Source organism: Gymnodraco acuticeps, unplaced genomic scaffold, assembly GCF_902827175.1.
Source record: "Gymnodraco acuticeps unplaced genomic scaffold, fGymAcu1.1, whole genome shotgun sequence".
NCBI lineage: Eukaryota > Metazoa > Chordata > Actinopteri > Perciformes > Bathydraconidae > Gymnodraco > Gymnodraco acuticeps.
The window spans coordinates 1888659-1916167 of record NW_022989843.1 but is presented as its reverse complement, the minus strand read 5'-3'; the positions used below and the strand labels follow the sequence as shown (position 1 = coordinate 1916167).

General features: G+C 39.6%; 1 protein-coding gene across 1 annotated transcript; it reads right to left on the bottom strand.

The window, feature by feature from the left end:
- On the bottom strand, positions 1–27120 carry cspg4b (chondroitin sulfate proteoglycan 4b). The gene is made up of 10 exons (XM_034237986.1): positions 26854–27120; positions 22814–22977; positions 15768–19340; positions 14728–15201; positions 14050–14226; positions 9078–9276; positions 7821–7952; positions 4951–5123; positions 4382–4565; positions 1–3765 (listed from the first exon to the last, which is right to left on the bottom strand). The coding sequence occupies exons 1-10, from the start codon at positions 26978–26980 to the stop codon at positions 1712–1714; spliced, it is 7257 nt and encodes a 2418-aa protein (XP_034093877.1). The 5' UTR covers positions 26981–27120; the 3' UTR covers positions 1–1711.
- Between the last annotated feature and the right edge of the window lie 389 nt (positions 27121–27509).

The window sequence follows — 27509 nt, the reverse complement described above, 5'->3', positions numbered from 1 at the left end:
AAAAATGTGATAGTGGTTTATTCAAAACATGGTATAAATAAATATGACACTTCTTATACACATCAGGTTACATCATTCAGATGAGACTGGAATACACTGGATAGACACTTCTCTTCAGTACACAATTATTTCATAACATATTTCAGTAGTTTTCTCATCTCCCTCAGCTTGCCAGGACCTGTCAGAGCAGTACGTTTCATTTATAGCAGCTACATCATTACAGTGTAAAACCACCAAGGCTTAAAGTAGATTATGTCAAGGAACAGGCTTATCAGAGGTAAATCATTAGTATACATACCAGCACTATATTCAGTCAAAGAAAATCTCAGTGATTTGTAATTATTTTCATGAAAGGAGTGTCAGTATTTAAACAAAATGCACTTCTTGTGCCTGTCTGTTTAAGGATAAGCTGCTTGATGTCCTGAAAATTATGTGGAACCACCAAACTATTCAACAGTAGGTTGTTGTAGATATATTACATAATGAACTTAAATAAAAATGTTAATCACTGAAGTGAAAGTGGGTAAATTACAGTGTAGATTTGTGTCATCCTTAAGGTCAGGGCGTTGATTTTTTTGGTACACACTTATTTAAATGATGTGCAATAATAAGTACGATAAAAATAAAAATAAACTGAAAAACAGTGCTAATATTTTAAGCAGTGGGATTTGTTTACGCTATTAAAAACGTTTTAATAGTAGTACCAAACAAACCATTTAAATGTCTCATTTCAGTATTCAGCCATTTGTGACAAAACTGTCTTTTATCATATTGAAACCCTGTAATGTTAAACAAAGATCTCAGTGATTGACAAAACATGCAACCCTCATTAAAGGTAACATGGAGTAAAGGACTTAACAAAATACCTGAGTTAAAAAAGTTAATATACTATGATATATAATACACAACAACAATATAAAATATGCACAATCAATTGAAATGCTTCAACTATACATCTTTGTGCCAGTGTCAGTCTTAGTAATTCACAGTTTCAAGCCGCTACTAGCACCACCTTCCACTCTGATGATCATAATAACCCATAATGGAAGAGACTTCATCGTGCATGAGGACCAGATAACAATGTAAGTGATTACCAAACACAGGTTACAATTGACCACAATGATGATCACTTTATAAATGTTCAATGCTGAACAAATTCTGTCCCTCCAACTCAATATACAGCAGTGGTTGTAAATCACTGAGACTCAATAAAAGGGTATCTGTGTTATCCTTATTTAAAGCTGCACCAATCATTTTTGGGCCACTAGGGGGCAGAGTACCTCAAAACAAGCTAGCACAAGCTTGACATACAGTTGTATGGTCTTTTGTTTTAGTTCTTTTTTTAAACCGTTATCAGAAAAAGTCCTAATTATGCATCTAGCCAAGAGTGCTTCATTATGGCCATATTGTGACCTTTTGGATTAGCCCATATCAACTCTCAGACAAAACAATCTTGGCCTTGGCTAACCACAAGCTAAAAGAAACTAAAAGGCTCCATGAAGCTGAACAGTTGGAAATGTAAGGTTTGTTTGTTACAAGTAAAACCTTAAACAAGATGCCAATTTGTTTTGGTATGAATAGAAAAAAAGATTAATTAATGCAGCTTGAAGACGATTTATCGCCACCCTATTTGAGTACACAACCACTTTTGTTGTCAAAACAAGTAACAGTATTTTGCAAAGGATATAGTTTCCAGTCGACTAGTAAAAGCTCATACCCAGTACTGATTCATCTGCAGAGTGGGAGTGGTGGTTCTAATAATTTCGGAAGACGATGCAGGGGAACCGTTCTTCCAATAACTTAAAAGTATGTTAGAATCAACAGTGTTATACGCCGAGCCCTGATTTGTCGTCAATAAGCGATCAAACAAGGGGCTATTTGGGCAGCTGGGGTTTAATGGAGTGACAGTCACTGTGGGAACTGTTGGGCTCCTCTGGGGTTGACCATGGTAGGACTGACTGCTTGGAACATCAGTGGAAGCGGTCTCTTTTGATGAGGAAGTTCTCTGATGCCTGTGGTGTCGAAGAAAGACAACCAAGACTACAAAGATGATTATAAGCAGCAGCAGGGCCAGCAGTGGTAAGATGACCAGGAGCGGACTGGAGGTTTTTTGAGGGTAAGACTCTACGCGTACAGGTGTGTTCCTAAAGGGGAAGTCCTCTGTTCCCTGTGTGGGCTTGCCAAGAGTCGTGCTAAATATGCTAGTTCTGTTGGAGTTTCCCCATCGGTTGCGTGCCTTGACCTTTTGCTGGTTTTTGCTTGTTTGCTGGGTGGAGAGGAAAGCTGTCGACAGGACGGGCAAAGCAGTCCCATTTCTGGAAGTGTGGATTGGAGTTCGAGGAACAGATGATGTGGTTGGAACGGGACTCTTTGTGGTTGAAAAAAGTGCTGCATCATATGGGACAACTGTAAAATGGAACTCGCCTTTAGCAGGTTGGACGTTATCAGCTTTCAGTACGAACACCAGTGAGTCATTTAGCTCTTGAACTCCCGTCATGTTGGCATTCAGCTGCAAGGCTACCATCTCCTGCATCACCTCCTGAAAGGTGAAGGACTCAGCCGGTACAGCTTTCTTTGACATTTTAGGTTTTGTCCAAACAACCTTCCCATACTTAGGATGGGAGATAATTTCAAATGTAGGGTCACTATTACTGATATTAGCCAGTTCAGAGGCATTAAGAAAGCCAGCGTTGAGTTTGACAGCAATACCATTTGGAATGCTAAAACCTTTGCCAACCTGGATTAAAGGTCGGACTGTTATGTTAAACACTTGATTGGTCAAATTTGCCTCTGAAGTGAAGGCAGTGAATACAAAGCTGTCCTCTGCAGAGGAAAGGGAGATCATGTGGTAGGACAATCTTCCAGCCTGTAGATCCTCCTGTTCAAACATTGTCACCTCTTGGTTGTCCTTCAAAAGCTTGCCAAAATGTGGAGGCTTTGTAATCTGGTAGTGTACGGTGGAGTTTCTCCCATTGGTCTCAGCAGCAAGGTTGTGTTGGGTCAGGGATACTGAAGTCTTGCCTTGCTCAAGTGTCAATCCAGTGTAGTTTACTAGAGAAATGGTGATTTCCGTCACTTCTAGGTTAAAGAGTTTATATATTGGTTTATGATGGCCATCCGTCACACTGAAGTAGAACACTCCTGACACTGAGCTTCCATCATGGATGAAATAGACACTTCCATTGTTGATTTGGGCTTGAGTGAAGGTCTCAACCGACTCATTCAAATGTCCTCCAAGAGCTAGGTAGCCATTGTTTGGCTTGCTAATCACAGAGAACTTTATATCACCGGGAGGATTGTCTAAGTCTTCAACTTTGAGGTTCTCAGGCTTGAGGGCTACCGTATCTCCTTGTACCACCTTCAGACTTGGAGCTTTGGTTTTTAGCAAAGGTGGCTGATCGTTCACAGGTGTGATTGTGATGTTAAAATACTCCTCAACGATATCAATGTCATCTTGGGGACGTTGAGCAGTTTTCCCCTTAGGATTTAACCATGTACTGAATACAAAAGAATCATGAGTAGTCTCTGAGTTGTCGTGCTTGTAGGTAATGCCGTATTTGTTAACGATGAACTGGGAGAAGTTAGGTTTCTCTTTGGTGAGGTTTCGCTCTCCTACCACTATGACACCATGCTCAGGCAGAGAGGTCACCTGGAACCAGACCTCATGGGAGCTCCGCTGAGGTGTCGGCAGCTTGGACATCAGGTTAGAGGCATCCAACTTGGATTCATCGATGATGACACTCTCCCCTTCAGTTACCTCAGCACCTAGCACCAAGCAAAACAAATAACAATTATCACCAAGGACAACAGTGTTACACGTTTTAAAGTAAAAACAAACACAAGAGCATAGTCAAAATACAATTCTAGCCATTCTTCTCTAGGGATGGCAGATTAAATGGCAGTTGATGGCTAAGGTATTTTTGTAAACATTGTTTTTTCTATGCCTTTTTGGCCTTTTGTCCAAACAGTGTTTTAGTTCACTGAAAACAAAGCTTTTGTATATGCTGTTTCTAGTGTTGACATGTCGTTTTTGGCTTGTAGTTTCAGAGTGTGCGCCAATATGTTCTTGGTGAGCTGATGGGTCCACCAATTTGTTCCAGACTGAAGTATTTCTGCTATTAAATCAAAAGGAAGACATTTGTGGAAGCCAGTAGATAAAGCCTACTGGCTTCGGGCATCTCATGACTTTACCACTAGCGCCATTTCAAACTCAATATTTGTAATTTTCATTGAAATGTCTCATCAACTACTGGATGGATTATCAGGAAAATAAGTATGCACCTTTAATATTACCATCAGTGTGAATTGTAATACCTTTGACAATCCATTAACCTTTCATATATCATATGTTTCTTTTACTACTTAATACTGTTGTTCATACCTTTGTTTGCGAGCAAGACTGTGTTGTGTTCAGGTCCGGTATTCTCATAGGAAATGTCCATTTTGAAGGTCTGGCTGTCCAGAGTTGTAGGCGATGATGCCACAGAGAAGGTCATGGAGTCCATGGCTTCCCAGCCCACTGACTCGATGGGTGTTTGAATGAACACAACTTCCTTCCTGTCCACCTAGAGTACAAGCCACCACAGATCTTTCAGAGAAACCACGATCCAAAATCAATTCCCATCAACATATTTGCACAACATGCAGATTAGCCATCCTTAAAGTGAACTAATGGCTCGATCAACTGTCAGAACAGTTCAGTAGCCTAAATCACCTTTCTGAAAGATGTACAGTTTGTATAGAGCCCATTATTAATTTAAATCTGATATGCTCAGCAGTAAATAAAGTGCACAGAGCTTCACAGCTTTAACTGTGTCAGAACAAAAGCATCAGCAATAATTGATTGCATAAAAGCCTTATATGGTCCATTCAGCTAAAGAAGTGCAAAGTACATTTATTGAATGAGGATGCAGACTATCTATTATTCAAAACCTCCAGTTCTTCACTCACCATGTCTTGTGTGAAAGTGGAAATATCCACTGTTGAATTGTCAGGCTGCCTCGTCACCAGACGCCCAAGTTTAGGCTGCCGAATCACACTGAATGTAATGATGCGGGTTGAGGTGTTGCTAATATCATTGGTCACTGCTTGCAAGTCCTCATTGGTGATTGGAGTTGAAGAGCCTGTGGAAGAGACGTGAAATTAAATCAAGAGTAATGCTGGTGAGTTGGCTTAGATAATTGATCATCAAACTATATCTGTCAAGAGAATTAGCTGTATTTGTCTGGTGTTCAGTTTAGCTGTCACCACACTGTTAAGATCTGTGGCTGCATCAAATGTTGCAAGTTTTCCCCTCTGGAAGCGTTTCACATCTTTTTGACACCAAATGATGCAAAAAACCGCACTGGAATAGACTGATGGGAGCCCTTTGAAGTGTCAAATTAAAGCGGCATTGCAGACATCACAAGCTTTTACACAATGGTCCAACTGCAGTGCAGGCTGTTATATAAAATCCAAACAAGAAATTAAAAGTGGATCAGCTCCTTGAAGGCACGGAAATATTCCACTTGGGGAAAAAGTAAAAAGAGTAATTTTCTGTGCATGATGACGGGGAGTACTGTTAGCGTTTTTTCCTCTTAAAGTGAATTACATAAGATTTCCATAGATGTGCTGCCACTAAGAAGATTGGGAGGATCCTAAAAAAGAGTGACGATAAACGATGAAAGGCAATGATAGAGGGAACAGTGAATTCATTCATCACATATCGTGAGCACTCCCACCATCCATGACTGTCTCTCATGGGAAATGAACCTCTTAAAAAGGGAGAGGGAGAAACCGACTTTCTTGTCTTTTCACAATGAAAACCTGTCCTGCTCTTAATCGGCACATGATGCGTTTACTATATTGTCAGATATTTTGTTCAGGATTTTGTGATGGTAGTACATAGAGTTGTAAAATGTAGAAAGGCTCACAGGCATCCAATTAAAATGCCAAACACTATTAAAATACTTCTTCACAGGAAGTCCTGTAGTTTAGTCTTTGCGAGTCTAAGTGAGCCACATTGGGAATTTGAAACGGACAAATAATGTGTGAAACATGCTACAAACACAGTGCTCAAACAACAGGCCACAAATATTCCCCAACTAAAGGACATGTTTTTGAGGCATATGGGATAATATCTTTAAAATGATAATGATGAAAAGAGATTAGAAGGATAAAGCAATTTGGGAGTGTGATAATCCATTATTAGAATATCATTAAGGTATCACAACATTCTTTTTCACATTTATTTTCTTCCTAAAATCTCTGTTTTCAACATTATTATTGTACTATTGTGTACCACAGTCCAGATGAAAGAAGATCTTAACTAATGAAAATGGTCAAACTTTCTTCTAGGATGGTTTTAGAAATTAAATTGTGCTACAAGAAATTAGCTGCCAAGTGCTTGGCAGACTTGTATTGGTGATTTGTTGTGGATGTAAGAAGGCTAAAAGGAAGGAAGACCTGCAGACAATACTGCTGAGAAGTGTACTGCTGTATCCAATTGAACACAAGTCAATCTCTTTCTCATGATTGTACTTGTACTTTCTTTTTTGGAAAATAAACTGAATTGATTACTGCACCATACACTTTTCAGAAACTTAAAATCCTTTGTTAAACATAGATTTAAATTCTCGGCCGTACACTTTTGACACCAAATCTACACCCTTAGTTATCCCCATATTTAAAAATGATCACTTCTACCATCTGTTCATGTCTCCATTTGGAAAAACACTTAAAAATAAGAAGTTCTGTGTTTTCAAAAAGACGTTGAATGAAATGTCCTTTTATCAAGAAATCTTCCATGGTATTTCCAGGCAACACCACAATGACTTCCTGTCAGAATGGTTTCAGGTAAATGCTACATAAGGCATATGAAACCATTTAGTGAGGAGTCTTTGCAGAGAGTTAAAGATTGTGCAAGAAGAAAGGAAAACATTAATCTCACCTCCACTGTGTGAAAGTGTTTAACGTCACCCCTCACCCCATCAAAACCCTTCATTGTCAGTTATAGCCCCCCCCCCCCCTTCTGCCTCGCCTGGCACACAGCACCAACAGGGCTGCCTCAGACAGACAGTGGCACAGCTTTTCAAGTACCCACTCACCCTGTGGCGGGGGAGATCAGCAGAGCGTGCCAGTTGGCAGTTTGCTGCCTTCACAATACCCTTCCCTTCTAATTCACAAACCAGACCACTGGAAATCTCGGGGAAATCAAGAAATGCGTTTATGGACACAGACAAAAACCAGCATACTAATAGTAGCAAAGTGTATATCAAAACATTAAGCAATGTCTGAGGATTCACCAGTCTGGTATTAGTGTAAAGTCGTGACAGATGGAAAGGTGCTGAATTATTTAACTGAAGGGATTCTGAGCTAAGACTGTAGAACATACAAGCAGGGTAAATCCTACTAAATACAGCAAATGAGAGGAAAAGCGCACACACACAAACGCATGCATACATACACACACAAATCTCCAGCTGAGCCGTAACAATGGAAGCAGAGAAGAGGAAATCAATACAGCTAAAAATGGCCTCTGAGAGAGGATGACTGAGAGACAGACGAAAACAAGTAGTTTCAGTTCATCATGAGAGCAGTCGACTAGTTTCAACATGAACAAATCTGGTGATCTCATATTGTGAGAATGGATAAAACACGGATACAAAAGTATAGGCAGAGCTTGATGAGTAGTTTAAAAAGAAAGTGTGGTTTGTACATGGGAAGAGGAACAATATCAAAGAGAAAGACTAGCACATTGTTAGATTTGTTTGAGAGTTTTTAAAACTATTGAACATTATCCTGAAATGATAGGCTCTACTCAGATCAGAGGGGGGATGTACCTGGAAACACCTTGATTGGACGGTTGTTCTCTAAGCTGAGAACTAAGGCTCTGGCAGTGATGCTGAAGATCTGCCTGGGAGTGAAGTTCACACCATCGTTCACTTGGAAGTTGAATCCTCCAGACATGGCACCTGGAAATGCAATAAAACAAAACAATTAAAAGCTGTTAAGAAGACTAAGAGGCAAAGTTGAAGGATGACTGTTGCAAGGAACAAACAACATCTTAGGTTTGTTATCAGCTACGTCTGGTTTCTGCAAAATGTGCAACAAAAAAAGCACTAAGTCAGCGTTCCTAATGCTAGTCTCAAGAAAAACTGCAATGCAAGCTAAACATGATTATTCTTAGTCAACAATGGAATAGATATACTGAACTAAGCATTTGTTAATACTTGTGTAGGTGTGTGTAAAAAATAAATGCATTATTCAACATATTGGTTAGGGTAAGTCTCTTACACACGATGTCATTGTTACATTTCCTGTTGGGACAAGTACAGAAAGAAAGAAGTGGATAGGAATCAGAACAGTAAGCAGAAACCTGATCTGAGACTGATAACATCAAACTGAGATCCCAGACTATTACGTTTTTTTTGACCACACACCAGTCTGTCTGTATTAGTGTAGCAAGAAATCAAAAATACAATTGTTCTTGCAGATGGCAATGCTTCAATGTGAGTTGTGAAATGTAAAGCATATCAAACTTTAAAGAATTGAAAACAGCATCTTCTAGTGGACGTAAAAGGTACAACAACTGTTCTATTATCAATATATATTACAGTATGGCTGATGCTCAACACCATGTTCCATGTTTCAACTTTCATGACATCAGAACCTCACATAAACTAAACTAAAATATCCAATACAGCTTATTGTTTGTTTTCAATACCATTTGTTTGAATCATTCATTTGTACCAAAGAATAACTATGATATCAGTAAATTAACAAATACAGATCTACTGAATGTATCGCCCGTATTTGGCAAATGGGATTTTCCTCTTCGAGACTGTTGTCAGAAAAAACAACACACACAAAAACCTGTTTTTAATATAGGTTTTGTAAAAAAATTATTTGGGGAGAGAGCCATTATATAAGTGTACAGCTTCCTGACCCCTCCTGTAAAACCTCTTTCACTTCTGTTGTCAGTTGTTATGCTATCTGTAAATGTAAAATTCAATTCCTGTTATCTCTGATTAAAAATGTTTCTTCTCCAGCCCTGTGTGGTGGTAATTCTTCTGTAGGTCATAGAAAACAGATTGCACCTTTGTGAACAAACAGCAGCTGCCCCTGGTCGATGTGAGCCTGGGTGAAGTTGAGCAGGGCCTTCATGGGGGCGCTCTTCAGGGCCAGGTGACCGTTGCTGGGGGGGATCACCATGAAGTGCAGCTCCTCGGGGGGGGAGTCCCGGTCCTGCGCTCTCAGATCCTCCGGCCTGATCTCCGTCACCGAGGACACCCAAACCTGGACACAAGATGGACAGGTACACAGGTGTCACCTTTTAATCTCTGTGAAAATATAGACCTCCGGGGAAACATTTTAGTTTGACAGGATGTGGGGGCAAGATAACAACATCTGCCAGTTTGATATTTATTTTGATGGACGTTATGAAATACTGTCATATTTTTCCCAACATTGGGACAAAAGACCTGCATTATTTATGACAGAAAAGGATCATTACTCATGTACCTCATTTTTTAAAATGCACATTTATGTAACACCTACGTTCTGCTCAGATATAATGCCATTGAAAGGAAGCATGACAAATAGAAGGCCAACATTAACAGCTCTAATAATGAATGACGTCCTCATTCATCACCACATACAATGAACCCAGGATGCTGTGGGTGTGAGTCCAGCTCCAAGGCTATTTCACATGTTTCTCTCTCCTTTTCTTGTCTCTCGTCATTTCCAAACTGTGCAGTACAGCATTAAACCAAGCAGAACTGCCATAAAAATAATCTCCTGATGAGGCATCTAAAGACGGTGAGACAATAACAACCAATGGAAGAATATCACTCGAGTCCTGTTCAACAACATCATTCGAATAAGGGCCATCTCAGGACTAAATATAGCGGTGCACACTGTAGAACACAGTTGGGTGTGCTGCAGTGTTGGTGAGGCACAGTTAAGGTCCTGCTTCCATGAAAATTCAAAAGTCTAGAGTTAACACGAAGCAACAGAGGAGCTCATTGACACACAGAGCACAAAACTACTGAAGCGCGCAGACAATTGACAACAAAGCACGAGTCTCTATTCTCCGGGCTGGAAACTATGACATAACATGTCATTGTCCATCACACAAGTTATGATTCCACTGTAATTACAGAGGAAATTCAAAGAAAATCATGAAAATATGGTAATCTGATTTCTCGATAGCTTTTGACTTGTCATAGAAGAAGAAGAACAGGTTATTCTAATAACATTCACAATAGTGCCATTCTTTTCAGGTATCTTATTAAGTCGTGACACAAGGCCACATAGTATTGTTGAACAATGCATGCTTCAAATCTATAATTACATACTATAGTATGTATATATAGGCCTAAATTAGTGTTATTCATTTTGAATGTCATATTAGTTGGTATGAAAAGCACTTTTTATTATTTTTGGTCACTAAGGGTAATGGGAACCAGTTAACACTGAAAGAAAACACATTTAGCAGATACAAGGCAGCATTATCTCTGATTTTGAGTTATGTTTCTGGACACCTGGTGAATGTGATTCCATATCCTTTGAACTATGTGTTACGGCCCGTCCACACAGCAGCTTTGAACAAATCTTGAAAATCTTGGAGCTGGGCGTGTCTGACAGCTTGGGGATTTTTTGCGAGCAACACGACCAACAACCAATCACATGAATCTCCCGCCCCCGACATACAAAGCAAAAAAAAACAGGGATTTTATGCGAGCAATATATATATATATAAACTCCCCAAACAGGCGAAAACCTACCAGTTTCATCCACTGTCTCTGGCACCTCCCTCCATGCCTGGTTCCTCCGGTTTGTATCCCGGTAAATAGTCTGGTCGTAAAGAACCGGGTGATTTGCTACCGTAATTTCTCGTTTGGAATATGAGGAAATTAACTGCGGTCTGGCTCTCCCTGCTTACACGCGGTTTGATTGGCTAGAGCTTCTACTGTCAGATTTGCATAAACGGGTTTGATTGGCTGACGCTTCCAGCTCAGCTTCAAAAGTTGAACATTGCTCAACTTTTGAATCCTGAACATCCTGGAAATCCTGGAAATCTTCGCTTCGCTCCCCCACAATGCAGTTCGGCGACAAGCGATGAAAAGTGACGTCATCCCCATTCAAAGTCAATGGGCAGAGAAGCGTTGGAAGCGGTGGAAGAATCGTCTAAAGCTGCTGTGTGGACGGGCCGTTAGTCTCCGTTAAATCCTGAGTGAGATGGTGAATAGTGAGATTTTGTAGTTGTGTTTTTGGCTCAAAACAGCTGCCTGCTGTGGCTGGAAATGATGTTGATAGGTAAGCCAAAACTGTAAAGTTGTGGGCTTAAAAACAAAAACAATGATGTTGTGTAGAGTTGAGGGGAACCTCAGGGATGTAAGTCTAAAGGCTGTCAATAAAATGGGGTATCTTTCACATCACCCATCTACATCTATTATAGCATCTTAAATACATGTTAATGTTTGGTCTCAAAAACTACACCGATTGGAGCTCAAGGACTGGATTATATTCCTATACAGTATCATTAGACGGTACTTTTTTCAATAGTGGGTGTCCTTTTTAGGCTGTTGTGTTTTGTCAGCCACAAGATATTAAGTGTATTATTTATAAACTGTGTTAGCACAGTAACATCTCTCTTTAAACAGGAATTAACAAGCGTTTTACTTCGCAAGTTTCCACTGCTGCTCTCTGAATGTTGGTTTATGTGATAAAGGTCAGTGATCACAAAATGCAGAATTGGGCAACGCAGCGAGAGGAGTAGTGACGGCAACAACAAATGCTACAAGAATGTAGAGCCTCTCACAAGTGTGAGAGAATCTGAGGACAGGTTTTACCTTTTAAAAACTCAAAATAGTGGGGGACAGTGGAGTTTAAATGGCCCTAACATTATGCTAAAAGGACAAAATGAAAGACTCAGTGTAACTAGAAGTGAGCTGGCCTCTCACTTGGCTGTAAGTGTTACTTACTGGAACAGAAGCACGGGGTACTTTTTTAATAAGCACCTGTAAACCACACACTCACCCACCACATGGGGACACCACACACATCATCACACCGCTCCCACAGCATGAAGAGTTCCCATATGAGAAGACTCCAATAATCCCCCTTTAACAGGAAGTCACAGCGGGATCCGTCTGGGGAACATCAGTGTGACTCAACAAATTCAAAGAAAATACATGAGATGAATTTGCACCAAGAGCCACTTGGAGACAAGATCAATCCCTTAGACTTGTCATGCTCAGCAGGCAGCGTTAGTGATGGAGATGACAGTCAGGTTTCAGCAAAACAAACTTCACCACGCTTTCATCTTTGATCTTCTTTAACAGAATTCCTATGTGTCTCCGTCACTGCATAGCCTCGAATGTGTTGATGTTTATTTGTTGAACTGTTAGATTGGTGGTTTCATCCAACCTGCTCAACATAAAATGAATACTTCTAAAAAGGAAATTATTGAAATAGACTGATTCCAATCACATGTTACTTGGTCTGAAGCCTTCTCTTGATGTAAGGATGTCAATTAAGATGAATACAAAACTGAATTAAATGAACTTTAAAACCGGAACAGTTTTTAAAAAAAATGTATATCCATCGAAGCAAACCACCACAGACCACAATAAGTCAAAGGTCATAAATGATTGTACCGCCACAACTACAAAACATTTGTAGTGGTTCATTCTGCATTACAAAAAGGATAACTTAAGATCTTTCTTGGCATGACAATCTTTTGTCGTTTAACCCAGAAATGATTTGATTATGGTTGTGTCTGTAGTTTTTGATTTTTTAAAAGCAGATTTGTATTTAATCTCACAGTTAAGCATGTGCAATCTTATATAACATGTAAAGACATTTGCTGTCAGATTACTTTTAAATATATGAACATCAAAACGGTTTCAAAACAAAACTATAACTTTTGAAATATTATTTGGGAATTAATAAAAGGTGAGTTTAGGAAAAGCTCTCTTTTCTTCCACAGTACAGTATAGATTCATCTTGAGCAGTGGCAGGGAGCCACCTTGTGGACAACATTAAGATCAAATCAAATCATTTCTAATGAGTACATTTAATGGTAACCTGTCATCAACATGTGCAGACTTGTTTATCAGTGACCACCAAATATAATAAACAGCTCCTTTTAAAAAATATTCTTCGGGTTTCTAATTAATGACTTTTTTTAATTCAACTGACTTCCTGAAGTTCTTCAGTGCTGGGAATTTTAGAAATCACTATTATGTGAGTCTGCAGGATCCCAGAGGAATTTGAGGCATTTAGGGCAAAGCTGCACAGACAATAGAGACCTATACTTTCCAGCTGGACTTCTCCCAACTAAAAGTCAGGTCTGCTCGGCAAATTCGACTAAACACATCAACTTCATCCTACTTTACTTTCCCAAATGATAGTGATTGTGAGTAGAAGAGCTTTCCACAAACAGCAGCAGGGTTACTTTGACTAAGCTCATATTAAAGAGTGATTTGAAATTGAGGAAGCTGGTCTGAACTGGGGAGACGTGGTGACAATCCTTTCTATTTCCAGCCCATGCCATCATGCCACTCAACACTAGGATGCCTGTGAAATTGACAAAATTCAAGCGACACATTTTTCTGCAGCAAGACCTTCTGTCATGTAATGCCTGTGAGTTATTTTCCTTTCATATAAACAATTTTGTATTCATAAGAAGCCTTTGAAACAATGTGTAATCAACGCATTATATGTAAAAAAGCCACTTCAATTCACTGAAACAGCATTGCCGGCAATCAAACCACTAATTAGTAGTGTTTCATTTGAAGACAAGCAACATTTGAACACCTTAGAGACAAAAACATGCTTTCCTAACAAAAACATACAGCTCCAAATGTATGTAAAAGTCTGTTCTGTGCAGCCTGCCCCTCTGAACCCTCCTCCGCATTGCAGACATAGTTCCCCTAATCCAGCCAGCCAGCCATGGTAACGTGCAACACTGCCCACATGAGCATTGTCTCAAAGTTATGGTGCCAGATCTGCTCGAATTTTTTGTTTCCAGAGTTTAAATATAGAGCAGCAGTCGCGACTCACCCTGAGGACCCTGTTAGCTGTTATAACAGGAGGCTCGTCGTTGACAGCTGAAACCTGGATATACACCGTCTGGGCCGCACTCTGCTTCCTCAGGCCCGGGTCGTTGGCCATCACAGTGAAGTTGTCAGCTAAGGTTTCACTGCTGTCGTGAACGTAGTAAATGAATTCCTGTTCCACCTAGTTAAAGATAATTAAAATGATTAGGGAGCACACGAGAATAGAACTGCAAAACAAGTAAATAACACAATAATGATTAAAGACTCTCAGGCCAATACTATTAGTCCATGTCAGCACATATAGGAACGAAAAAACAAACAACTCAATGCATTTGACAATTTTACTAATTCATTAGGAGCACAAACCCGACAGGAGCAAGGCCGAGAGATAACCCGAGTAGTGCCATTTTATTCTCATTTTAATATGGATGATTTAGGTTACAGACATTATAGATATACCTGTAGTCATGAGCCTTGTTGCTTTAGTGCAACTTACTGCAATCATAATTAATACAACAATATTTATACATGAATGAAGCCTTCAAATGAAATGATATTTACATTTTTCGAGAAAACACCCTCTCCAATAAATTATTCTATGCCTATAAAATGGCAACAAAAAAGTGTGTTTTGTGTTGAGGTCATGAAAAATATACCACTACACAAAATAGGAGTGTCTCACCTGCCTCCTGGTGAAAGAGGTTATGGCCACACCGGTATGTCGAGAGTGCTCAATGTGACCGTGCTGCGGGGGCTCAGTCAAACTATACAGGAAGTTGTTTCCAGAAAAGTGTCTGTTGGTGACTTTGAGCACATCTTCAGTAAGGGCCTTGGAGGCGCCCTCGTTCAGCGTGAAATTGAAGACTTGAACTGGGATGAGGCGTGGGATGATGTCAATAGACATCCTAATGCCGTTGACATCAGTCACTCCATTGGTAGCATCGAGGATGAAAGTGTCGTTCATTTTCTTGGGCTCCGCCTGCATGTACTGGATGTTCCCACTGTTAATGTCCTCTTGGGTAAATGTCCTGACAGGGGACTGTTTGGTTCCGATGTAGCGCTCCTCCGCATCGGTAAAACGCCGGATAAAGCCATGAGATGGGGCTAGCTTGACTGTGAATACAATCTCAGATGGCAGGTTGTCTTCGTGAGTGACCTGCAGCATTAGAAAACATATTCCCAGGTTACATTGAAAATGTTCTGTGCGTCAGTAAGGTTTAATTTCTATTTTCCTCTAAATGTAACTTGGCATCATTTGAGAACAAAGACTGGTAAGCCTTATGTTTTGAGTTTTTAAGAAGCCCTGAAAATCAAAGCAGTACATACTGCTCTTTTATTGTAATATTAGTGAAATATGTTTTTTTTTTTAATTATAGTTTAGATCATGACAGAAACAATGTTTAATTACGACACCAAAACAACACCACAAGAAGGTTGTTATGTTTTATTTTTAGAATAAAATAAAACTTTTAAATGAAACATTGTGCTCAGATCCTATGCACATTATTATTATTATTTGTATTTATATTAAATTATGTCACGTCTTTAAAAGAAGAGGTTTAGTGACCACTGAACAAAAATAACTTTAAAAAACGTAATTAAAAAGTCAAACTTGCCATGAGTAGAATAACTATGGTATTAGCTTTTAAATTTGCTACATATTAATGCACCATATTATAAATTGATGATCAAAAGTCTCTTTATCTTTAATGGAACACTCACCTCTAGTTTGGCTTCGCTAATCTTCACTGGTTTCCCCTCTTCCACCAGTAGGATGTTGTGATGCAGCACAATGGGTGGCCTTTGATGACTTTCCAGGTACACTTTCACATTGATCCTCACTGCAAGTTCAAGACCTTTTGCCTTCACTGTTAAGTTTAAATACTCGGCAACATGTTTGCTGTCATTGTGCCGATAGGACATTATCCCATTCTTGAAGTCAGACAGTGAGAATAACTCCACTTCTGTTTCATTGCGATAAAGTCCTCCATACTTGGGGGCCTCATCCAACTTGAAGACGACCTCCTGGTCATCTCTGATATCCAAATTTGAAACAATACTAAAATTACTGGTGGAAAAGGTTACTGACTGGCCCTTCTGAACCATTAGGCCAGTATTGTTGCCAACTTTCAAGAAAGCGTCCTGTGCACTGATGTCTAAAAGACTCGATACAAAGTGTTTTCCATCGGAGACAAAGAGCACAAATCTGCCCATGTTTACACCTTTGTGAATAAACAACACTCGTTTGTCTTCCAAATCCTTCTGTCGGAACTGGAACAGCCGGTGAGAGGTGTCATTAACGAGCACTAGATCTCCCATCGGGATTCCACGTCGAGTGTAAATCAACTGGCCATCATCAAAGTCAGAGTCTGCATCATGATAACGCAAATCATCTATAGTGAGTAACTTCTGTCCATTCTTTACTACTAGGAACACTTTATCAATAACACGTACCGGCTTTTGGTCATTAACTAGCTGAATTGATATGTTAAACAATCCTTCTTTGGAACCAAATTCATCTTCTGTGATTGAGGATTTAAATTCTTGGCTGGTGGAGGCTATAAAAGTGAAATCATCTTGAGTTGATTCACTGTCATCATGGATGTACATTATCCGTTCCTCCAATATATCTTGATTACTGAAGGTTAAGATGTTGTCGTAGCTAGCATTGGAATTTGATCGAGTAATACGGGATAGCTTCCCATGTTTTGGGCTGCTTATTACTGTGTAGAACATATCCTTTGTACTCAAAGTCTCTGCAAACAGAGCATCTTTTGTAATAAGTTTGCTTTCTCCCTCGATAAGTGAGAGTCCATCATTTCTCATAAACACGCTGTTGACATCAGCTTTAATAGTAAACCGAAAGTCATAGTTTTGTGACTCAGCATGTTTGGAAACCAGCTGAAACTTGAACCTGTCACTTGTGTCTTCATAAGGCCTGTCAACCAGCTCGTAATGTACTTTTTGATCAGTCACATCTCTTTGGCTAAAGGTTGAGTTCTTGGTCAAGATAGTGGTGTCGAGCAGGAGCTTCCCTTTCTTCGGTGTGGTGAGAACCCGAAAATAGAGGTCATCCTCTGAGAGTACCACACCTTCCGCAGTGGCAAAAAGATTGTCTGAGTCCAGTGTCACTTTTCTAACTTTATCCATATCCATTATAACATTCCTCACCAGGTGGTACTTCACCCACTTCACCGTGATTGGAAAAAGTATTTCAGTGGTTGCCCTTGCAGCAACATCAACTTTGCTCTTAAAGTAATCGGTCACGTTGGACGTCTGGACTTCTTGAAAAGTGCTAACATACCTTAGTCGCCCTTTTTCAAGAAGTCTTTGAGAAAATGAGTCAGTATGCCTCCATTCACCGCTTGAGTGAAGTCTCTGGAGTTCTCCATACTGAGGGGGTTCAATTATATCATATCGGATGTCAACTATTTGTTTTATAGCATTTGTTTGCACAGCCAGCTGTTTTAAACCAAGTATAGCTGACTCTCCTTGAATGATTTCAAGGCCTGTGTTGTTGGCAATCTTATACTCCAGTGCTACAGCCATGACCCTTAAAACCACAGTATTGCTAACTTTTTCCCCATCGCTAACTCTAAGGACTATTCTTGAGTTTCGAACTCCTGTGTGAACATAGAACACCTTCTCTTCCTCCAAGTCTAGATATGAGAATGAGGGCACTGACTTGCCTGGGTTGTTTTCAATCTCCAAATATCCTGCATCAGCATTCATGTTTCCAAGCACAGAAAATACGAGGTTGGTGTAGTTGCTGTCAATGTCTGTGGCCCTCAGAACATCAGTGGTGAGGCGTTTCTTTGAGTTCTCCAACAGCACAAAGAGATTACCTTCAGGGAGACTCAATTCAGGTGCATCGTTGGTAGGTGTCATAGTAATATTGTAACGGTACAATTGGTTGCCCTTCAGATAATCAGGAACTTGCTTTCTACTACTCGAATAAATTGAAAACATGAAGAAATCATCTGGTTCCTCGGAGCCTCCATGGATATACATCACTCTTCCATGCCAAAGGTCCAACATACTAAAGGTGTTCTCCTCTTGGTCCTGGTCGACATCAAGCCTTATCTGACCCCGAATTGGTTGCTCCTGAATTTGGAACACAATCTGAGACTGTCGAATGCCAAGCTTCTTGAAGTCTAAGAGCACCTTGATGTGTTTGGCCTCGAGGGATGCTCGACCACCTTCAGGGACCACAAGGTTTTTGAACTGCACAAAGTTTGAGCCATACTTTCTGTCCAAGCCCTTTGCGAGGGTGGAAGTTTGAAGTGATGGTCTTGGGGTTACCAAGTGAAAAAGAGATCCAGCAGCACTTGTTGGACTCACAGTGGTTGATGGTTCATGTTCTGTCTCTGGCTCACAACCAACTGAGATATCCTTGGTGACTACAGCATTGGAAAGACCTGTTTTCACTCTGTTGACTTCAATGTTCTTCAGACATCCTTTAAAGGAACCTCCTCTGACACGCTTACCAGACACAGAGACAAGCCCCACCTTTCTGGCCTCTGATCTGGTGCCGTCATCTATACCTCCAACGAAAAGAGAACCTTTAAGCTGAAGCTTCTTTGACTGGGAGCTAATGCTGCTTTTCACCATCTCTCCATCAACAGTAAGCTCGAGGCTTTCGGATCTGAAATGCAACTTCAAAGTATGCCATTTCCTGTCATAAATTGATGTAAGTGATCGAAGCTCAGTTTTGGTTCCACCTTTCCCAACAATGGCCACTGGCAAACCTTCCTGAATCTCCACAGCCAGGAAGTCCCCCTCTCTGGCTGAACTGTACAGGATAATTCCCTCTTTGGCTGAAGTGTGCACAACACACTCAAAAACTGCTTCCTGCTGGGTGTTCCAGGTTGGAAGAGAGATGTAAGCCCTGGAGCTGAAGAAACTGATAGGGTCCTCATCTGTGGCAAAGAATTGGGGACTACAGCCTAAAGAAACCTCATGGACATTCTTGAATCCGGTATATGGCCTCAGTGATGACAACAAGTCATGTTTATTGAAGACCACCTCGTCCATGCAGCCGCGGAAGCCAATCTGGTCTCTGGGTAGGTACATTTTGTCCAGGCCTCCTGAGCCTCCGACAAAAAGCCCATCCGAAATGTCGAGATTATGATTGGAGGCTGGAATCTTAAGACCAGTTTGAGAGTTCTTGTCCACAGTCAGGGTTACGTTGTTCTGCACGTGGCGAACCTCCACGGAGTGCCAGGCCAGGTCGTTGAGCTGGGTGCCTTTCTCTGACTGTAACTGTAGCTCCCCTGATCCGAGGTCAAGCTTAAGCTAAGAGAAGAAGAACAAAAAAAAGGATTTTAATTAATTAGATCGTATCAAAAGGTAAATTCACATACTGATCTAAAGAATAATCCATTTAAATTAACATTTATCATTTTTAGAATTGCTATAATACTTGCAACATGCATTTACGAATGGCATTGTTGAATAGTTGGTCCACATCAATTTAATCATTATTAGATGAATTGCTTTGGTTACCCCTTAACTTTTCTTCAAAGGTCCTCTTGATGTTAACAATTAAGGTTTTGAGCAAAATGTCCAGAGAACTTTTGGATGGATTAAAGTTAAATTCGGTCGACATTCAAAACTACTTCAGTTGAATTGTTAATACTTTGATGATGCTTTAAATATTCATCAAGCATTATTGTGATGACATACATTTCAACATCACTGTAATTTACAGTTTGCTACTGTGAAGTATGATTATAAAAATACATGTATGTTAAAAATAATATGTATATCATTAGATATAACCTATGACTTATAATAATTAAATATGAACTGTAGACACTGTGACACCTGGAAAAGGAGACACCGGTTGTTATTTCAGTGAGCTTTGTCTGTGATTCAAAACAGGAAGAGAACTATTATTTCTTTGCCTTCAGCTATGTCCGCTGAGCATCATGTCACCATCTCCAACTAATGCTGCATTGAGATGACATGCTTGTCAAGACATGCTGGCTGTTGGGTCCCTGCTATCCAGGCAAGGGTTTCCAGGGAGAGGCGCTGAAGTCTGACTCACATGGAATGAGACCCCAAGCCCGAGGATAACTTGTGCGATTGAATGTAAAATGATTTGGTGACCTGTGCTAGTTTAAGGAACAGGGAAGAGCAGTTCACTCCTCGTGCTCACTGAAGTACAACACTGCAACACAGTTGTCAGTGTGATTTATTCCCGGTAGCAAAACTCTAACAGAAATAGATGTTCTCAAGTTTGATGCACAAAGCTAGAATTCATATCTCAGGAAAGACTGAGTTTCCCATGTATGTGTTTGCATATTAAAAAGGTTTTCTTCAGTATGTTTGTCTATTCTTTATGTTGATTTGCAGAGCAACTTACTAGATGCTATAGAAACAGTCTCCAGGTGACAAATGTATTTCACTGATAAATCCTACAAGCAGGGTATGTCTTCTTGTAGGCTAAAAATAGTGCACCCGACTTGGCAAACGTGTATTAAATGTCATGTTTATTTATTTGGATAAAGCGCAAGATTCCATTTTTTTTGTAATACTGACACACAGTTTCACTTGAATTTAACAAGCTTATTAATCTATGAAATAATTGCCTTGAGAAATAGTGAGAAACACTCAATTATTTAAAATTATTATCATTTCAGTGGCATCTCTTTTGAGTGAATAAAAAGCACTAAGCAGACTAATTTATGTCTGCACATAAGGACAGTATTTGAGCAGGAGACAATGTTAATAACAAAAGGACTGGACCAAACACACCTCTTCAGACTGGCTTTTAATGTGTGAATTATGTTGTGTTGCTGTTTTAATATTTTTTTTTTTATTTTATTCCCTTTTTATCACCACTGTAAAGTTTCTTTGAGCTCCTGAAAAAGCGCTTAGAAATTAAATGTATTATTATTATTAAGTAAAGAATGGCCTCTTTACACTCATATTGTTTATAACGTGGTATAAAGAGTACTAGAAATAAAACCAGACAAAACATGACATTTAAATGTATCTCTTTGGGCTTTATGACATTTTTCCAAAATGTGTTGACATTTCATGGACTAATTCATTCATAAAAATTAATCATTGTCAAAATAATCATTAGTTGCAGCCCTATATAACATTGTGTTAGTTATTTATAGCACCAGAAAGCAAGCATGTGCATAAATACAGAACTCAAGTAAATTATTCAATTGTTGGGAGGCAAATGTGTGTTGCACTGGGATCAAGTCATAAATCATATGGCTGACATAAAAAGTACAATAGCATAATGATCACACACAGATGTGCTGCTTTCATAATCTCCTAGTTTCCACTGTGACAAGTGACTGGTATGGAGCTAACATTCAGCTCGCACTATGCAGGCTTGTCTTCTTGTGTTACTTTTAGGGGTGTAACGGTACACGTACCGAAATTATTCGGTATATATAACGAATATAACGTTAAACGTAAAAAATTGAGAACGTGAATAACTTTTTGGAAGTAATCTCAGGTGCTGCGTCGCAGCATTCAGAGTAATTTGCTCACATTGGGTTCAACGCGTCATAGAGCGAGCAAGTCATTTCATTGGATGAGAGGCATACTATGAGAGCTGGTCAGAGGGATGCGTTCAAATGTAGTCAGTAATTTGAGGAACTGTCAAAAATTAATGGCGAACGCAGATAAAGTTGAGCTCGAAAATCCTCCAGCATCATTGAAGTCTCCGGTTTGGGAACATTTTGGTTTCGCAGTTACGTACAAGGATGACGGACAAAGACAGGTGGACCGAACCAAAGCTGTTTGTCGGCATTGTTCAACTAACATTGGTTACGCGGCTGGTAATACATCAAACTTGCACACTCTTGAAAAGGCATCACCCGAACGTGAATATCACCGGTACCAAAAGAAAAAAGACTGAAGTGCAAACCCAACTCCCACTAGCATTTAAGCCTCCACCACTCGCAGAGAGTTCAGACCGAGCCAAAGCTATTACAAACGCCAAATATCCTTATGTTGCCATGTTAGCAAAGCGCTACCTGGCTGTATCTGCCTCTGTCCCTAGCGAGAGGGTTTTCTCCACATCAGGAGACATTGTTAGTGCCAGCAGATCTGCCCTTTCGGCAAGCAATGTGGACAAGTTCATTTTTATTTAAAAAAACATGAAAATACAATGACAAGCAAGTCCTAATGTCAAACTGGCTGCTTAGGTGCTAGTACAGTAGGCTACAGTTCAAATACAGATTATTTCAGTTCATCGAAAAGCTGCACCTTAATGTTCATTTTATTATATTTTATATTTATTTGAGTGAATATTCACAGTTTAATAATAATTAAAAACCCAAAACTAATAGTTTATGTTTTGTGAGTACTAGTACAGTAAAGTTCAAATACAGATTATTTCAGTTCATCGAAATGCTGCACCTTAATGTTTATTTTATTATATTTTGTATTTATTTGAGTGAATACATTATTCACAGTTTAATAATAATAATAAAAAAATATATATATATGTTTTGTTTTGTGAAAAAAAATTCTGCTGAACCGAGGTACGTACCGAACCGAAATGTTTGTGAACCGTTACACCCCTAGTTACTTTGTGGAGTGACTGACACTGTCAACTGTGATGGAGCCATAGCTTACGGTCTTCAGTGTGTGTCTTTCTTGACGCGTGCATGTGGTCAAGCACAGATATCAGTGTGTATTGTATTCCTTTACATATATGCATGTGTGCATGTGGGTGCTCATGTATGCATGAACAGTGAACACATATGCTCATGTGCTCAGGCCATGGATGTACCCACCTGCAGGCGACCAGCATGGAGCTCTAGTAGAAAGTAGTCGTTCTGGCCGGCGGCGAGAAACAGCAGGCCGTTGGTACTGGAGGTTCGAAAGCGAATGCGAAGCGTGTTATGGTCGGACGACTCTGTTGCCTTGAGCTGTACAAAGCCGTCACCGTAGAAGGAAGCTGTAGAAAGAGACATCAGAGAGGGGTATTTCAAAAACACAAACAGAGACAAGAGGGAGAACATATGTATCCAAATGTGGTGTTCACTCTCTTTTGCAGCCTGTTAAATCGAGGCTATGCACTCCGAGTATGAAAGAGAACTGCAACAGAGAGTACAGTAGCAAGCTGAGGAAGTCAAGCATAGTGGTCCTAATAAAGGCAACATGTGACATTTAGATGTAAAAGTCAGCTAATTATCATTCTGGTTGTTCTTTAACACTGGAGCAGAGTCTGTGTACATGGAAAACACACACATATATAAACACAGGGCTTCATAACGCACACTCACTGCACAAATTATACCTCTCCAGATTTAAAAGGATGCTTGTTAGATCCTCTGCTGAGCTGAGCCTTCCTGGTGGGCCTGCTTTGTTTATACCATGATGACTTACATGCATTCAAGTCCAACAAATGTGCAATTATGAAGCACTTACATGTAGAATAATCACCACCTTAAGGATGGAACAAAACTCCAGCCTGTGCATTGAGAGAAAAGTGCAGGTGTCTCTGAACGTTTGTATTTTTAAGAGAAAGTCCACAAAGTGTCCAAAAACGTAGGAATCACATAACTGAATTTTAAGAGTATTTGACTTTAATGCCACAACAGGAGCAAACAAACTGAGGCAAAGGATGTGGAGGTGAGCTTAGAGGGAGTCGGACATGTTTGGGCCTGCCCTGCCCTGACAGGAACCTTCAACCTGAACATGAAAGGCTCTGACGTTTCCACATTGTCCGTGGCCTCATGTTCCAGAAACAACGTGGCGGACGGTCCCAGCTGTTTCTTCTACCTCACCTCCCAGCCATCTCACATCACCCTGTAATCTGGCCTAACACACTCTGAAGCTTTCTCATCCAAGCCTTCATGCCCAGGCACCACCAGTTCAGTTTTTTAATGAGCTCCAGAGCTCCCACGCATATTCAAAAGGTTAACAAACATCTTGGCCCGTGTGAACAAACATGTCTATTGCATGTTTGATTGGTCTGTGAATCATGACCCAGGGCAGGACTGTAGTACTGCTAATGTGCCAGAGTGACTCACACCAAAGGCTATATAGAGTTAATGTGAGTTAATGCATGTCGTTATTCCTGAAAGGAGTCAATGCACTAATGGGTTATTTGCTAATCCAATCCGCATTATTAACTGTGCAGTACAAATTAACTCAATTAAAGCAGTTAAGCATGAACATGTGCCCTTTAGCCACATTGATATACAGTCAGCCATCAACAGGGGCTGGTTGCAGAGGGATGAAAAACAAAATCAAAGTAACATGTTACTTAAAATACTTTTACTATCAAATATTTTAATTAACAGCAAAGAAAAATATACCTAATAGCAAAGAAAAGAGAATAAATGCATTCCCTGGGGTTTCTCTTAGTAATTGCCTGAATTCAATTCAGTCTTTGTGCATCACCCATATTTACAAAATATATTTCTGTTTTGGTATCTTTAAGATACCTTTCTTTGTAATCTGCTTTTCTTTTCTAGACAGAAAAACAGTCAGTTTTAACATTGAAGAGACAATTCCATATCTTATCTGGGCAAATTAAGATCATTTATAACATCATTTTACGTGCAAATATCAAGTTTTCTTATTCAAAATGTTATTTCATCTCTTCAAGTCTATCTTTTCTCTGAATAGATTTAGCTTGAGAAGGGACTTGGTTGGTTGATTCATTATCAAAAATAGAAATCGACTAATAAATTAATCAACTGGCAGTTGTCAGGCCTTTAACCCTTTAACGTTATTATAAAAAAACATGTGCCTGTATTTTCATCAAAAGTCAATCATTTATTTAACCCATTTAAATATATTTGTAGTCAGACAGCTTTCTTCCATTTTAAGAAGCTAGCCTCTTTTCCGGTGAAATTCACATAGTTGACTCCATCTCATTTTCCCCATACAGCCAGCTTTGGGTGTTGTTTGTGCCCACCCAAAAAATAACACTGTTTAGTACCAATTCAAATATAGAGTATATGTAAGACCTCGGCAGAGAAATCAAATAAAGGCCACACAAGCTTGAAAATGTTTCCTCTAAAGATCTTAAGACCAATGTATCTGCATCAATAGATATTTATTTATAGATACAAAAATAGCAGTTTTCCGTGATTTTTGTTTAATTTTAATAAACTGCCCACAACTGACCAGTCTAATGTATTGTGCCTTAAGCAAGTGTTAAATACAGCTGGAAATAAACAAATTGATTTTCCAAAGGCACACAGCATTACTCTTTACTCTGACCCCAAGACAGACGCACGGAATTTGTTGTCCTTTCTCATTTAAACGTCATGTTCATTCGTCTGACTGGATCTTTGTACTTAACAGGGAGGAAGCATTTTCGAAAAACTGCCCGAGAGGAATGCAATGACATTTTTCCCTTAAATTCACAAGGATGGACATGCATGCTCAATTGTATTTTGGTGTCATCTCTGTGATGTTAAAGTCACATGAATGAACGTCATGTTTAGTTAAAACAAATCCCACGGTTTACTGGATTCTTTGAAAGCTGTGATGGAAGACACATTTCAGATGTGGCCTTTATGACATAGTCAAAGGCTATGTATATTTAATATGGATATGTTTGGAGGGTATGTAAATGAAAGAGCACAGTACCCGAGAACAATACCCACTCATGAACATAGCTGTGTACACCTGACTGTGGTTGTTCTGTAATCTGCATGTCTGCAGGGGCGGTTTCTGTGGGTCAAGGACATTTGTTGGTGAGATTTCACAAACCTTTTTTTCAACAACAAAGCCAGTGACCTTTTAGCGAACACCCGAATGCAGTTAATTTGACGTGGGAGACCAGTGCTTGTCACTGCCTGTGTGCTCAGTTTATACAACAGATCAGAGATGCAACTTGACTGAAGTGCCTCTCTGTTTTTTAGTTGACTGTCATGCCACTCGGTTGATGAGGCATGGTCAAAGCATGTGACGTGGCTGTTTTCAGCAAAGGCTAGTTTCATAATACTAAGGGTATACACATATTCTGAAATCCATTGAAGTAAAACAAATGGCTATACTGTAGTTATTTTTCAATGAAGGATATGGTGAGAATGAGTCACAATGAAATCATTCCTGATTATCCCCAGGGGCCGAGCCTGGATGAACATTGAATTTAGATGACACAAGCATGGAATCACATCAACCAGAAGCTAATGAATACCCTCATAGATGTAAACAATGTACATCTGAAGCTGTGACTCATTACAAATATATATTTTTCCCTTTAGATCTCTCAAAGCAGCTGTCCATTGTTTTATTTATTTATTTAATTGTGCCATTATTGCCACAGTCCTATTGTTCTACAGGCATCACAGTCCCATTTCTGCTGCCTACTATAATAACTCTTTTGAGTCTTTGATGAACATTGCAGCCAAACATCAACCAGCCATACCCCATTCACAATGTATTCACTTCTGTTGAGGTTAACATTAAGGACCTGTGAACCACTACAGCAACTCAAAATCACGTACAGAAAACATTTAACAATCCTGTGTAAGGTGACACTACAGCCTACTTTTAGATGCATGCTCATGATGATACAGAAATAGTGCTGCAGCCTACTCATGAAGGAAATCCCATCCATCCAAACGAAGTAGGAGCTGCTTTTTTCAATTCGTTATTATGACCATTGAAGATGGTAGTTATCACCTTGGAAATCTTAAGTAGCTTTCAGGGTGAAACAATTTCCTCTGTAAACTACAAACACCTGGAAGAAATTCGTCTTTGGTAACTAATTTTATGGCGTCAGTATTAACAATTCGGCATCAAAAGAGCCACCATTTTAGTTTATCTTTCATTTGTTTTCATTGAAAAAAAGTCGAAAAGTTGTTACCTCCCGACGCCAGCTCGAGCAGGAGCGACCACCAAAGCAGACCGCGGAGCCACAACTTCTTCTGGGTGTTTTTCACAACAGAGTCCATCTTTCTTCTCCCGGTGGAAACACGACTGTTACCGGACATGTACGGTTACATATTTACAGACCTGTTTTTCACTGGATCACGCTTCAGTACCTTTAAACACAATAGTTGTGTGTGTTGAATCTGTGCAGCAGCAGACCCTGCACTGAACTAACTGACACCGATGTAGGTCCTCGCTAAACTCCGCCTCGTGTGTGCGTGTGTGCGTGTGCGTGTGTGTATGCTGGTGTGCGTGTGTGTGCTTGTTTTCAAAGAAGGCATGTTAATCTCAGTTTTCAAAATAAAAGCCACAAGAAGAAAGGGGAAATGCTGCAGGCCATTTTAAACAAGCAACAAACACACTGTGGGAATGAGAATGTGTTAATAGACATTTCAAAGTATTTTTAATTAACCTGATTTATGATACTTGTTATTAAATAAATAAATCAAGTAATGCTATAAGGATCTGCAGGTAGGCTAAAAGGCACTTTAAAAAGGGCCCTTCAATATTGTTATTATTCATTATAATGCAAATTCAGGGGGTTTGCTATATTCTAAGTTTATAAATAGATTAATAAGTAAATTACTTTAG